Source organism: Taudactylus pleione, unplaced genomic scaffold (genome assembly GCF_031769625.1).
Source record: "Taudactylus pleione unplaced genomic scaffold, aTauple2 ptg001161l, whole genome shotgun sequence".
Classification (NCBI taxonomy): Eukaryota; Metazoa; Chordata; class Amphibia; order Anura; family Myobatrachidae; genus Taudactylus; species Taudactylus pleione.
In genome coordinates, this window is record NW_028285562.1 from 1,038,155 (window position 1) to 1,054,500 (window position 16,346).

The 16,346-nt window shown below is 46.9% G+C and overlaps 1 protein-coding gene across 1 annotated transcript in view; it reads left to right on the forward strand.

Annotated features, from left to right (window-relative positions):
- The first annotated feature begins 1,488 nt into the window (after positions 1-1,488).
- LOC148453421 (tetratricopeptide repeat protein 39A-like) overlaps positions 1,489-16,346 on the forward strand; it is a 32,571-nt gene continuing 17,713 nt past the window's right edge. Inside the window, exons 1-3 of the mRNA XM_088462201.1 lie at positions 1,489-1,564; positions 5,906-6,007; positions 7,211-7,342. Of these exons, the coding sequence (XP_088318327.1) occupies positions 1,536-1,564; positions 5,906-6,007; positions 7,211-7,342 (263 nt within the window). The 5' untranslated portion in view covers positions 1,489-1,535. The remainder of the gene's footprint in view (positions 1,565-5,905; positions 6,008-7,210; positions 7,343-16,346) is intronic.

The following is a 16,346-nucleotide window of genomic DNA, read 5'->3' on the forward strand; positions in this document are numbered from 1 at the left end:
GACAAATATTCTCTGTAAAGCGTTGCGGAATATGTGTGCACTATATAAATAACTGGTAATAAATAAATAATAAATAAACCCTTGGACAGGCCCCCAAAGGTAATCTGTGTCAAAACATTTTTAAAAAGTACCTTAGGACACCCCAAAAAAGTACTTTCGTTTTGGGGGCGAAAAAAAAAACAAAGTTGGGGGACAAACTTCTACTCTAGCGAAATAGACTCTGGGGGGGTCCCCAAGTATGCCCCAGGTGTTTTTTGATTGCAGGTAGTTGCGGCAGGTGGATTTTTCACGTTTTTTAAAACTTCATATTAGCAACTTTAAAATATGCTTGCACCCACTTTCATGTACCCCAAATTTGATCGAACCACTTATTTTGCAAAAAAAGAACTTCCTAAATGCTATTCTTCACCACCTTCTAAAAAACGCAAAACAGCACCTATTGAGACAATTTAAAGACCCCACATACCTTTAACATAGCTATTCGGGGGTACCCATAGTGAACGCCCATGTCAAAGTATCTTTTGGGGGTGTCAGGCTGATTTCCCCAAAAATGACAGGACTTTTCGCTGGATCCCGTTTTCGGCAATTTGAAATTGAATAAGGGGAATCGCGGGGACGAGCGTGATACTTTATTGCTGCCAAAACTTTCGATGATGGTGAAAAGTCCGGCAATGGGCTTATCGCTCCAAATTGAATATGCCCCTTAGGGCTCCATTACTAACGATACATAACCCTTTTAGAGATCAGTACAGGGGTTATGCCACCTTTCTGCATTTAATACACCACCTTTCAGGGGATACCTGCACATATTAATAATCCACGAAATGTATTATGGAGGGATCGCAGCAGATGTCTCCGATAGCTCAATTTCCCACAACAGTCACAGGCCCCATGTGGAGGATGGATACTGTTAAGATTTACCAAGCTCCGGAGATTGGCCCCCACAGAATATGCCACCTGAAAATGGCGTTGTGCTATTGTAGCCTATGGCCTACACTTTGCAATGTGATCATGGGGGCTAGTAGCGCGCCCAGATTGAATTGAGTTTCTGATTATTGATAAATGGGCCCCATAGAGAGAGCTGTATACACATTACATCCATCCCTGTATGTTATAGGGGGAGATGTACTAAGCTCTGGAAAGTGATACATTGAAAAGTGATAACTACCAGCCAATCAGCTCCTGTCATGTTACAGGCTGTTTAAAAAATTAGTTAGGAGCTAATTGGCTAGTAGTTATTACTTTCCAGAGCTTAATACACACATACACACATTGCTATAGAGAGAGCTGAGAGCTCCACGTTGCGGTGTCCTGGCAGCACTGCTGCCCGGCCACGCTACACACAGCAACCCATAAACTAATAGCCAACCTGAAGGAGTGAAATGGGCGGAGCTACCAGGCAATGCGCGTTCACGTCGCAGTGGGCGGGGTCTCGGGGGGTAACTCGTGGGTAGGGGCGTGGACTTTTATCGCTCCTCCCCAGTACAGGTGTCAGTGGGCGGGGACTCGCAGTCGGTGCAGGAGCCAGGAGCAGCATGAGCCGGGTGACGGATCCTCGGGACAGGTAATATATACATATATATATATATTGTGTGACGTGTACAGCAGCCGATCGGAACTCCCATATGGCTGTATTATCCTACTCACTTACCTGGACGATAACAGCTTGTGGATAGTGTAACACCCACCTGTGGCAGGTAGAAGCAACCTGCGACACCCAGAAGCAGCATCACCCACCACCCACCTGTGTCACACAGAAGCTGCATCACCCACCTGTGTCAGCCAGAAACCGAAGACTCCAACCTGGGTCTGGCAAAAGCCGCACACTGACCAGCATTAGAGAGAATATTCCACAACCTGCGCTAGGCAGAAGCAGCAGACTCCCCACCTGCATCAGGCAGAAGCTGCAGACCCCGTCACCTATGTCAGGCAGAAGCCGCAGACTTCCTCCACCTGCGTCAGGCAGAAGCCGCAGACCCCCCCTTCCACCTGCGTCAGGAAGAAGCCGCAGATCACCTACGTGAATCAGGCTGAAGCCGCAGACCCCTCACATGCGCCAGGCAGAAGCCGCATACCCTCCACCTGCGTCGGGCAGAAGCCGCAGACCCCCCCACCTGCGTGGGGCAGAAGCCGCAGGCCCCCCCCACCTGCGTCGGGCAGAAGCCGCAGGCCCCCCCCACCTGCGTCGGGCAGAAGCCGCAGGCCCCCCCCACCTGCGTCGGGCAGAAGCCGCAGGCCCCCCCCACCTGCGTCGGGCAGAAGCCGCAGGCCCCCCCCACCTGCGTCGGGCAGAAGCCGCAGGCCCCCCCCACCTGCGTCGGGCAGAAGCCGCAGACCCCCCCCACCTGCGTCGGGCAGAAGCCGCAGACCCCCCCCACCTGCGTCGGGCAGAAGCCGCAGACCCCCCCCACCTGCGTCGGGCAGAAGCCGCAGGCCCCCCCCACCTGCGTCGGGCAGAAGCCGCAGGCCCCCCCACCTGCGTCGGGCAGAAGCCGCAGGCCCCCCCCACCTGCGTCGGGCAGAAGCCGCAGGCCCCCCCCACCTGCGTCGGGCAGAAGCCGCAGACCCCCCCCCCCACCTGCGTCGGGCAGAAGCCGCAGACCCCCCCCACCTGCATCGGGCAGAAGCCGCAGACCCCCCCCACCTGCGTCGGGCAGATCTTGCCTACAGCAGGCAAGATCTGCCAATCTCGTACACGACACACTGGAAATCGTTAAGGATGCACGATAGATCGTTGGTCAGATTGGACACTTTTTGGCACCATATCGTGTCCTGGAGTTCAGGGGAGCTAACGGAGAGAGAGCAAGGGAAATCATTCACGATATCGCATCATGAGCACAATCATCTAGTCTATAGTGTGTAGGCACCATTAGAATTTGTCCTAATGTAGGGGTGACCATAAAACCACACACCCCATGTGTAAGGGGGCTATTTGTGGTTATTTCCTATGTTACTTCCTCTTCTATTACTCCTAAAGCTACCAAACTGTTTATTTTTCCTGCTTCTCCACTCTCATAACAGCCTGTTCCATTCACAGATAAACTGTGTAGATGGCAATTAACTCCCACACCCAGAACGTTGTATGTACAAAAGGGTGACACAGTAAAGACATGTGACACAAGATTAGATTGCCCATTTAAGAGCAGTGTGGACTTACTGTAAGAGACCTAATCAATATTGTGATAAATTCCCTGAAACCTATTGTTCCTGTAAAGATGGGTCTGCTACCTGAGAAAAGCTCACAATTTTAGTGTGTTTACATTGTATTGTGACCAGGGCCGTAGCTAGGGTAGTGTGGCCGGTGGAATCGCACAGGGCACCACAGGTCAGGGGGCGCTGTTTGGGCCTGTCAAATTTCTGTTTATTATCATTCTTGCTTGTAGATTCCTCTTATTTCATCCCCAGCATCTCCTGGCCTCTCCTATCTCTTCCCTGGCCCTTCCCCATGAAGCCATGGCCCATTTTTGGGTGCATTATGTCCCTTTGAAAAATGAGGGGGCACCACAGGGCACCAAAAAGTCTAGTTACGGCTCTGATTGTGACCGTGATGTGCTCCGCTATTGCCAGTAATGCAAGAGATGGGCTTGTTACTGTTTCTGCATGATTATTGGGGTCATAAGTTTTGATAAATAGACTGCAAAGAATATTTCTTTGCATACGTTACATGTAAGATGATATTTAGCAAACCCAACTCCTGTGTGCCTTATTACCCCTGTAACATCTTATTACAGTAACCCAGCTCCTGAGTGCCTTATTACCCCTGTAACATCTTATTACAGTAACCCAGCTCCTGAGTGTCTTATTACCCCTGTAACATCTTATTACAGTAACCCAGCTCCTGAGTGTCTTATTACCCCTGTAACATCTTTTTACAGTAACCCAGCTCCTGAGTGTCTTATTACCCCTGTAACATCTTATTACAGTAACCCAGCTCCTGAGTGTATTATTACTCCTGTAACATCTTATTACAGTAACCCAGCTCCTGAGTGTCTTATTACCCCTGTAACATCTTATTACAGTAACCCAGCTCCTGAGTGTTTTATTGCCCCTGTAACATCTTATTACAGTAACCCAGCTCCTGAGTGTCCTATTACCCCTGTAACATCATATTACAGTAACCCAGCTCCTGAGTGTCTTATTACCCCTGTAACATTTTATTACAGTAACCCAGCTCCTGAGTGTCCTATTACCCCTGTAACATCTTATTACAGTATCCCAGCTCCTGAATGTCCTATTACCCCTGTAACATCTTATTACAGTATCCCAGCTCCTGAGTGTCCTATTACCCATGTAACATCATATTACAGTAACCCAGCTCCTGAGTGTCTTATTACCCCTGTAACATCTTATTACAGTAACCCAGCTCCTGTGTGTCTTATTACCCCTGTAACATCTTATTACAGTAACCCAGCTCCTGAGTGTCCTATTACCCCTGTAACATCTTATTACAGTATCCCAGCTCCTGAGTGTCCTATTACCCCTGTAACATCTTATTACAGTATCCCAGCTCCTGAGTGTCCTATTACCCATGTAACATCATATTACAGTAACCCAGCTCCTGAGTGTATTATTACCCCTGTAACATCTTATTACAGTAACCCAGCTCCTGAGTGTCTTATTACCCCTGTACACATCTTATTACAGTAACCCAGCTCCTGAGTGTCTTATTACCTCTGTAACATCTTATTACAGTAACCCAGCTCCTGAGTGTCTTATTCCCCCTGTAACATCTTATTACAGTAACCCAGCTCCTGAGTGTCTTATTACCCCTGTAACGTCTTATTACAGTAACCCAGCTCCTGAGTGTCTTATTACCCCTGGAACATGTTATTATGTATAATCCATCTCCTGAGTGTCTTATTACCCCTGTAACATCTTATTACAGTAACCCAGCTCCTGAGTGTCTTATTGCCCCTGTAACATCTTATTACAGTAACCCAGCTCCTGAGCGTCTTATTACCCCTGTAACATCTTATTACAGTAACCCAGCTCCTGAGTGTCTTATTACCCCTGTAACATCTTATTACAGTAACCCAGCTCCTGAGTGTCTTATTACAGTAACCCAGCTCCTGTGAAATCTTATTTCAGAAATCTAATCTAAACTCTAAGGGCATACTTCTGCAGCCAGGTCTGCGAGTTGGAGAGTTTGGGGGCGTGTGGCTCAGATGGCATTATCGACACACCAGAGCCGTGTCCTCTGTACAATTCTGCATTTGCTGGCATTATAAAGCGAGGGCGGGCCATTGGCTGTCTGTACCGCCCACTTCACTCTGGACTTTCCAGGAGAGTAAGCAAGCATGCCTGGGGGTCTTATTACCCATGTAACAACATCTTACAGTAACTGAGCCTCTGAGTGTCTTATTACCCCAGTAACAGATTACTACAGTGACCCAGCTCCAGACTGTATTATTCCCCCTGTAATATGCTATCAGGGTAACTCGGGTCTTGAGTATCTTACAACTGAAGTTTAATGATGACCTTTCATTAATTATTTATGTTTCTCTAGCAAACATTTATAGTAGCCTGCTCCACCAATAGCAAATATTGCTGCTCCAAAGTACAGAGTGACACCCACCTCAGTCAGGGCTCCTAATGAATCACAGCGATGCAGGGGGGCAGAAGGTGTGCCATCAGGGAGTTTTCCCCTTAAATCGGATACATTTATGCAGTTAAAAAACTATAACCATTCAAATATAATAAAATATAGCAAGGTGCAATAAGGAATAATAAGTTCCAATTGTACATATGTCATAGTAGGTACAAGGCACCAAGCACTCATTTGTAGGATTGGATGTACAGTAGGATTGGCGTGTAATGGGTTTGGTAGGAGGGGAGGGGGGGAGGGGTCCCAAAATGTTTAATCATATGACTGACAATTGGTTTGGGAATGTGGTTTGTTTCATAGGTCTTACTCGGATCTGTCCCGGGATCTCAGTGACTGTATGGATGCACTTAATCTGTTTTTGGACAACCGGTTTAATGAAAGCCTGGATCTCTTGCAGCCGAGGTAAGAGACAACCCAGGAGCTTAAAGTGTGATTCCACCTTCAGCTGATCCTCTGGTTTGTGTATCACCCTCCTGCAACTTTTACAAAGAACAAAGCTTTAACCTTCAGCCATGTGTTTTGCAAAATACAGAAGAGCTGTTTATATAGTTGCTTTGGGATGTGACACAAGTCTTTCTGGATACAATAGTTTACCATTCAATAGAGTGTAGCAGAACACTGTCGTATCCAAGGGAAACGCACACAACCACTTCTGACTGATGCTATACATGCAGGACTGAGAAGCACAGAATAAGGCCAGAAAATTTAGTTTAGCAGGGTTTTTGTTTTGCTTTTATTAACTGAATCGCAATCTGATGTGAGTATTGCACTTCGCAGCTATTTTGTGGCTAGCTTTCCCTTTAATCAGTATTTAAACAAGGCAGATACATAATCTGTCGTTCAGGGCAGGAGGAAGCAGCAGTTTGCTCCATCCCACCCAGTATATCTGGTTCTTAAACTCGGGACCCCAAAAATATTACAGGTATTCATTACTCACTGACACATTTTAAAGCTAATTATTTCACTTGTGATTCTGGGCTATATTCATTATCACTAGTATGGGGACAGAAATTTAACAAGCTTGAAAATACAATATTTTCAGAGCTTGACTGTGGGAGCATTCGCCATCTTCAGATGGCGTTGGCGTCCGGACTCCTTCCTAAGGAGCCGGTGCTTTGGGCGTCTGCGTGAACTCTAGTTCACTCTAGTCCATGCAGGTGCTATAGCACTGCTGAGTCAGACTCTGCAGTGCTAAGTTTCACTGCTCCGAAAGGAGCAGGGAAGTTGCTTCAGGGAGACAGCTGATTTTAGGATCAGCTGTTTCCACACCGTAGCAATGATGAATTGCTGCGGCGTTCGCTTCGAGTTAGTATGTTAATTACCGGGGTCCACTCGGACCCTGATAATTAACATAATGAATGGACCCCTCTGTGAGGAGACCCGGGAAAGCATGCACTGTTTGGGGTCCTGAGGACCGAGTTTGAGAACCTGTGAGATAGCGGAACAGTGATGATCCTGGAAAGGGATAATTTTTAATTGGAATTATTTGAATATGTTTACTCAGAAAAAGGGTAAAAGTAAGTTCTAAAAGGACAGTAGACAGCCTTTCGGGGCAAATATTTATAATTGTATGGGGGTAACTGTTACGTCTTTCCTTACTTGCAGGGCTAAAGACAGTATGTACCATGGGCTTGTATATGGCACTATCCTGGAAATGCAGGCCATGATGACGTTTGAGCACGATGACATCATCAATGCTGGACAGATGATGAGGCAAGCACAAGAAACGTGTCAGAGGTAAGAAGCCAGAGCTCAATGTTTATAGGTATAACGCGTTCTCTCACACTTATATACAGACTCTCAAGTCCTTTCAGGGGATATGCTGGGTCTGCTGAATAAAACACCTCATTCCCAAGCACTGTACATGGCACAGAGCAGTGCAGCCTGAGGAAAACCTAAACAACTTAATCCCATCACATACAGTGCAGTGCCCAGTGTACCAACCTAATGCCCAACAAGTGCAGTGCTCAGTGTACCAACATAATGCCCAAGTGCAGTGCCCAGTGTACCAACCTAATGCCCAAAATGTGCAGTGCCCAGTGTACCAACCTAATGCCCAACATATACAGTGCAGTGCACAGTGTACAAACCTAATGCCCACCACATACAGTGCAGTGCCCAGTGTAATTACTTACTGCTCCTACATACAGGGCTACAGTGCAGTGCCCAGTGTGCCAACCTAGGGCCTGATTCAGACCCACTCGCAAGCGGCTGTCCGCTCGCATGATGGTCGATGTTGTGCACTGCGCATGCGCACGACGGCGGGAGCTCCGTCGTGCGCATGCACCAGACGCGACGAGCGAAGGACTTTCCTTCGCTCGTTGTGTCTGATCAAAGGGGGCGTGCTGTCGATGTTGATTGACAGCACGCCCCCTTTGGTGGGCGTGCCGGGGGCGTGCCTCCCTGACGGTAGGCGTTCCCAAGGGAACGCCTACCGTCAGAAGCTGGCCCACTGACATCACTAGTGATGTCAGTGGGAGTGATTTTGGCTCTAATAGAGCCAAAATCACTTCGGGCCTTGCGGTTGAAAAACCCAACCGCAGGCTCCGGCTAGCAGTGGCGATGGTCAAGACCATCGCGGCAATCAAACTGCACGCTCGTATAGGCTGTGGGAGGATGGCCCTCATTCAGAGCGTGCGCTCTGCTCAGAGCGTACGGCTCTGAATGAGGGCCCTAATGCTCAACATATACAGTTCAGTGTCCAGTGTATCAACCTAATGCCCACCACATACAGTACAGTGCCCAATGTAACAACCTAATGCCTACCACATACAGTGCAGTACTAATGCCCTCCACTAAACAATATTTTGAATAACTAGGTGCATAAATGTAAATAATTAATATTGACGGCTATGTTGAATGAATGCTGCTCCTAATAAAAATACTTGTATTAGATTGTGACAACAAATATATATAAAAAGGTGGCTTTATTCTAAACCACCACAGGGGCGCAAAAGTTATAAATTATGAAGTGCTGAGATCCTAAAAATAAAATGTACTAATAAAACAATCATACATATATAAAAATAAAACACTTCTTACTGACAATAATTTACATAACGTTCTCTATAAACATCACCAAAAAAATCCAATTGACAGAGAAAATTCCCAGTTATGTGGATAACAGAATATTCGTCACTTCTCCTATAAATGATTTATCCACCAGTAAAATAAGATGAATGATTTCTCCAGATGACACTAAAGGATTGTGTACTGTATTTATGTATTTATGGTACAGTGTCACTTCTTCACATGTCCTGCCTGACTTCCCAGATGGATTGGAAACGTGGGGTGGTTTGTCATATATTGGTAATATGTAGAATAACCCATAGAGAAGCCCCTCTCTGGTCAGGTGGAGTATTTTACAGCATTCGCAATATTCACTCCTGATGGGTACAATTGTGATAGCCAGCTGGGATTATAAGAAACCATTGCAGACACCTTAGTTACGGTTATTGGTGTGTATTGATCCTGGGACATTTTTAGGGGTGTCACTGTCTCAGCTGGTGATCCACAAGATTTTACGGTTTATGAACAGTCTAATCATAGGCGTCTTTATAATGGGTGCAAGGTGTGCGGTGCACACGGGCCCCTGGGTCCAGGCGGGCCCACACCGCACACCCTGCACCCATAGTTAATATACGTACCTCTCCGCAGATAACGATGTGCTGCTCCGCAGCGCCGGACCGGTAGATTGCCCAGTGTAATAACTTATTGCTCTATACATACAGTGCAGTGTACCAACCTAATGCCCACCACATATAGTGCATTGCCCAGTGTAATAACTTACTGCCCCTACATACAGTGCAGTGCCCAATGTAACAACCTAATGCCCACCACATATAGTGCATTGCCCAGTGTAATAACGTAATGCCCACCATATACAGTGCAATGCCCAGTGTAATAACTTACTGCTCTCTACATACAGTGCAGTGTACCAACCTAATGCCCACCACATATAGTGCATTGCCCAGTGTAATAACGTAATGCCCACCATATACAGTGCAATGCCCAGTGTAATAACTTACTGCTCTCTACATACAGTGCAGTGTACCAACCTAATGCCCGCCACATATAGTGCATTGCCTAGTGTAATAACTTACTGCCCCTACATACAGTGCAGTGACCAATGTACCAACCTAATGACCACCATATACAGTGCAGTGCCCAGTGTAGCTACCTACTGCTCCCTACATACTGTGCAGTGCCCAATGTAAAAACCTAATGCCCACCACATATAGTGCAGTGCCCAGTGTAACCTACTAACCAGTACATATAGTGCAGTGCCCAGTGTAACAACCTAATGCCCATACAGTGCCCAGCATAGCAACCTAATGACCAGCACATACAGTGCAGTGCCCAGTGTAACACTCTAGTGTTGTGTGTGCTGTCATGGACAAACTTGTTGCCTTCTGGACCTTCTATGCCCACAGCAGAAAGACAGGTGGTTCCCTCACACCAACCATTGTCCTTGCCACACCATTACAACTCTATACCCACTGGCTTTCTTACTGCATTTTGATACCCACCATGTACAAGGATCATAATCACTGCATATGTACGTATTTAGAAGTGGCATCCCCCCTAGATTAGCACAACACTTCAAGTGGAACCTGGCCAGTCCTGCTGCTGCAAGATGAAGTGGTCCCAGGCCTCTACATAAAAATAGGCCAAGCATCATAACAGCATGATGATAACCAGCCGTCCAGCTGGCCATATATTGTAAGCGTTAAAATTATATTTCTATGCACCCACCAATCAGCTCCTAACTATCACGTTACAGACTGTTGTGTTTGAAAAATTATCTCACAGCTGTATCTCTCTCCAAGCTTTATTAAATCTCTCCGTTAGGGTGACATTGGGGCTGATAGTGTATGGGGTGTACACGCCCACACAGCACTGGCCACACCTTCTCCACTTCTCACAATAGGCCCTTTGTCATTTCCAGCCACAAGCCCTTGTGTCCCCGCTCTTAGTGCATCTTTGTATCAGGCTGCACTTAATATCTATCTACTCATAGTGACTTCAGCTCTTCCAGAGACATATCACATGGTACATACATAGAATCATATATGCTATGCATAGAGGAATACATAAGTCGGGCTGCCTGGATATAACATTGGCCCTCATTCAGACCCACTCGCGAGCGGCTGTCCGCTCGCAAGTGGGTCGATGGTCACCACTGCGCATGCGCACGACGGAGGGAGCTCCGTCGTGCGCATGCGCGAGACCCGACGAGCGAAGGACTTTCCTTCGCTCGTAGTGTCTCATCAAAGGGGGCGTGCTGTCGATGGTGACTGACAGCACGCCCCCTTTGGTGGGCGTGCCGGGGGCATGCCTGCCAGACGGAGGCGTTCCCAAGGGAACGCCTACCGTCTGAAGCCGGCCCCACTGACATCACTAGTGATGTCAGTGGGAGTGATTTTGGCTCTGATAGAGCCAAAATCACTCCTGGCCTTGCGGTTGAAAAACCCAACCGCAGGCTTTTGCTCGCAGTCAAGACCATCGCGACCATCATCCTGCACGCTCGTATATGCTGTGGGTGGTGACCCACAGCTATACGAGCGTCCAGGAGGACGCTCCATATTAATGGAGGTGGGCCCTGATTCAGAGCGAGCGCTCTGGTCAGAGCGTCCGGCTCTGAATCAGGGCCATAGTCAGCACATTTTAGGACTCAACCTATTGCACCACTTTTATCTGTCACATTTACAAATGATGTAAAGTAATGAGGCCAGGTGGTTTATTTACTAAGCGGCAGCTTGCAAAAGCCACCACATTCTGGCTGTTTAAACCCGAAATTGAAAAGACTATGGGGTCTATTTATCAAACAGTGAAAAGTGTGGAGAAATGACAGTGGAGAAGTTGCCCATAGCTACCGATCAGCTTTGAAGTAGCATTTATCCAGTATAGTCTATAAAATAATAGGTAGGAGCTGATTGGTTGCTATGGGCAACTTCTCCACTGCTCAATTTCTCCACACTTTTCACTGCTTGATAAATAGACCCCATTGTCTTGCTATTAAAGGCATTGCCCTTTTAAATTTCAGGCTTAACCATGCTGCTGCTTAGTAAATAAACCCCCTAATGAATAATCTAACTCATACCACACATGGGCAGCACGGATGGAGTAATGCAGTAATTCCCAACCTCGGTCCTCAAGGCACACTAACTGTCCTGGTATTCGTGATATCCAGGCTTGAGCACAGGTGGTTAAATCAAAATAACCGAGGTACTAAGTCACCTGTGCTCCAGTATGGCTATCCTCAAAACCTGGACTGTTAGAGTGTCTTGAGGACCGTGGTTGGGAACCCCAGGAGTAATGGTTAGTATTACTGCCTCACAGCACTGAGGTAGTGGGCTTGATTCCCACTATGGCCCTAACTGTGTGAAGTTTTTATGTTTTATTTATTTAGTAACAGTTTCTTATATAGCACAATATATTCTGTTGCGCTTTACAATTGCAAACAAATAATAGAACAAAACTGGGTAATAACAGACAGATATATAGGTAGGAAGGCCCTGCTCGCAAGCTTACAATCTATAGGCAAATAGGCATTGATAAACAAGGATAGGTTCCATATATTGCATTTTGGTCCAGCCAGAATGCATAGTTTCTTGGTGGACAGCATGATCCAATCAAACAGGAATGTCGGCCAAATGTCAGGAGGATGTGAAAGAATGACAATGTGTGAGGTTATGAAGGGTATGTGGGCTGTTCTGGAATCTGATGAGCTTGCCTGAAGAGGTGAGTTTTCAGGGAACGCTTGAAGGTTTGGAGACTAGAGGAAAGTCTTATAGTGCGTGGTAGGGCATTCCACAGAGTGGGTGCAGCCTGAAAAAAGGCCTGTAACCGTGAATGGGAGCAAGTAAGGCGTGTGGATGAGAGACAGATCTTGTACTGAGCAGAGAGGTTGGGTTGGGAGATATTTTAAGATGAGTGAAGAGATGTATGTTGGTGTGGTTTGGTTAATAGCCTTATTTAAAAGTATTTTGTATTGAACACGGTAGAAAAAAGGCAGCCAATGGAGGGACTGACAGATCGGAGCATCAGACGATGAATGTTTGGCAAGGAAGATCAGCCTCGCAGCTGCATCCATAATGGATTGTAATGGCAAGAGCCTGTTTTTGGGAAGACCAGTAAGGAAACTATTGCAATAGTCAATGCGGGAAATAATGAGTGCATGGATTAGAGTTTTGCAGTGTCTTGTGTGAGATATGGTCGAATTTTGCCTATGTTTTTTAGATATACTGTATGTAACATGATTTTGAGACAGATTGAATGTGTGGAACAAAGGACAGTTCAGAGTCAAGGATGACACCTAGGCAGCGAGCTTGTGGGGTAGGGTGGATTGTCGAGTTATCAACAGTGATAGAGAGATCAGGTTGGTAACTGTTATTGGCCGGTGGAAATATAATTAATTCTGTTTCGAAATATTAAGTTTGAGTTGGCGAGATGACATCCAAGATGATATGACAGAAAGACATTCAGTGACACGGACCAATACAGATGGTGATAAATCTGGGGAGGATAGGTAGATTTGAGTATAATCTGCATACAGATGGTACTGAAATAAAAAAGAGATGATTAGTATGCCAAGAGAGGTGGTATGGATTGAGAATAGCAGAGGACAAGGCAGAGCCTTGCAGTACTCCAACTGATAGAGATAGCGAGGAGGAGGCAGAATCAGAAAAACAAACCGTAAAAGAGCAATTAGATAGGTAGGATGAAAACCAACAAAGGGCTGTGTCCTTAAGACCTAGGGATTGTAGTGTTTGTTTGAGAAGATAGTGGTCAACAGTGTCAAAGGCAGCAGAGCGATCTAGAAGAATTAGAAGCGAGTAATGGCCTCTAGCCTTGGCAGTGACCAGATCATTTACTACCTTAGTCAGTGCTGTCTCTGTGGAGTGTTGGGAATGAAAGCCGGACTGATGTGGGTCCAATAAGTTGTGTGAGTTAGTGTGTGAGCCAGGTGTAGACAAGTAGCTTGGAGGGATATGGGAGCTGGGAGATGGGATGGTAATTTGAGAGAGTGTTAGGGGCAGAATTCTTTTTTTTTTTTTCAGAATGGGAGTAATCACTGCATGCTTGAACAGTGATGGAAAGATGCCAATAGAGAGAGAGTTTACAGATTTTAGTTAGGGTTGGGATGAGCACAGGAGACAGAACTTTACTGTTTTGTGAGGGTATAGGATCAAGAGAAGAGGATGAGAAGAGTGTAGATACTTCATCTTTATTGTAGGGTCAAATGTTCTCCCCGTGCTTGCGTGGGTTTCCTCCGTGTGCTCCGGTTTCCTCCCATACTCCAAAAATAAATATACAGGTAGGTTAAATGGCTCCCAACAAAAATTACTACTAGTGTGTATGTGAGCATGTGGTAGGGAATGTAGAGTGTAAGCTCCACTGCGGCAGGGACAGATGTGAATGGTAAGATATTCTCTGTACAGCGCTGCGGAATATGTGTGCGCTATATAAATAACTGGTAATAAATAATATTAGCCAGGGCCACTCTGCAAACACACAATGGACAGCTCTGGTCCTGCCAGTAAGATCTGTATTGTTCCTTCAGCTAACGTATGCTAACATATCATGTAGATTCACCCCATTTAATAGTAGGTAGATTTACAGCAGGCATGTCCATATGTAGTGCTGCTACTCCTCTGTATCCCATCCCACACGCGTGTCTGTATGGAGCACTGCTACTCCTCTGTATCCCATCCCACACGCGTGTCTGTATGGAGCACTGCTACTCCTCTGTATCCCATCCCACACGTGTGTCTGTATGGAGCACTGCTACTCCTCTGTATCCCATCCCACACGCGTGTCTGTATGGAGCACTGCTACTCCTCTGTATCCCATCCCACATGCGTGTCTGTATGGAGCACTGCTACTCCTCTGTATCCCATCCCACACGTGTGTCTGTATGGAGCACTGCTACTCCTCTGTATCCCATCCCACACGCGTGTCTGTATGGAGCACTGCTACTCCTCTGTATCCCATCCCACACGCGTGTCTGTATGGAGCACTGCTACTCCTCTGTATACCATCCCACACGCGTGTTTGTATGGAGCACTGCTACTCCTCTGTATCCCATCCCACACGCCTGTCTGTATGGAGCACTGCTACTCCTCTGTATCCCATCCCACACGCGTGTCTGTATGGAGCACTGCTACTCCTCTGTATCCCATCCCACACGCGTGTCTGTATGGAGCACTGCTACTCCTCTGTATCCCATCCCACACACATGTTTGTATGGAGCTCTGCTACTAACCTGTGTTCCATTCCACACGCATGTCTGTATGGAGCTCTGCTACTAACCTGTGTTCCATTCCACACGCATGTCTGTATGGAGCTCTGCTACTAACCTGTGTGACATTTCACACGCATGTCTGTATGGAGCTCTGCTACTAACCTGTGTTCCATTCCACACGCATATCTGTATGGAGTGCTGTAACTCTGATGCTGTCTCTCCTGTCTGATGTCTCTCCTGTGTCACGCATGTCCATATGCAACACTACTATTCTGCTGCTACTCTCCTGTGTCCCACACACATGTCCATATGAAGCTCTGCTGCTCTCCTGTGACCCACACGCATGTCCATATGGAGCTCTGCTACTCTCCTGTGTCCCACACGCATGTCCATATGGAGGCTACTACTCTCCTGTGTTCCACACGTATGTCCATATGGAGCTCTGCTACTCTCCTGTGTCCCACACACATGTCCATATGGAGCTCTGCTACTCTCCTGTGTCCCACACACATGTCCATATGGAGTACTGCTAATCTCCTGTGTCCCACACACATGTCCATATGGAGGCCACTACTCTCCTGTGTCCCACACATATGTCCATATGGAGGCTACTCTCCTGTGTCCCACACACATGTCCATATGGAGCTCTGCTACTCTCCTCTGTCCCACACACATGTCCATATGGAGCTCTGCTACTCTCCTCTGTCCCACACACATGTCCATATGGAGTACTGCTACTCTCCTGTGTCCCACACACATGTCCATATGGAGCTCTGCTACTCTCCTGTGTCCCACACACATGTCCATATGGAGCTCTGCTACTCTCCTGTGTCCCACACACATGTCCATATGGAGTACTGCTACTCTCCTTTGTCCCACACGCATGTCCATATGGAGGCTACTACTCCTGTGTCCCACACGCATGTCCATATGGAGGCTACTACTCTCCTGTGTCCCACACGCATGTCCATATGGAGGCTACTACTCTCCTGTGTCCCACACGCATGTCCATATGGAGTCTGCTACTCTCCTGTGTCCCACACGCATGTCCATATGGAGGCTGCTACTCTCCTGTGTCCCACACGCATGTCCATATGGAGGCTACTACTCTCCTGTGTCCCACACGCATGTCCATATGGAGGCTACTACTCTCCTGTGTCCCACACGCATGTCCACATGGAGGCTACTACTCTCCCACAAGCGGTTATTTGACTTTATTCTCCATTTCTCTCTGCGTCTTTTTTCCCTATATATGTTCATTAGTTTCCTGCTCTTTATCCGTAATCTTCTCGTCTCCTCCTGTCCCTCCGGCAGCTCAGTGTAAACACACAGACAGCTGATCAATAATGGTGCCAGGACATCTGTGTTCAGGAATCCTGAGGTCTATGTACTGTACATGCTCCGGGTTGTTACATAGGTACCCGGTATAAGCAATGCTCTAGTTTTATTACACTGAGAACTTTTTGTGTCCATAGGTCACCTCTCCTGGCCTAC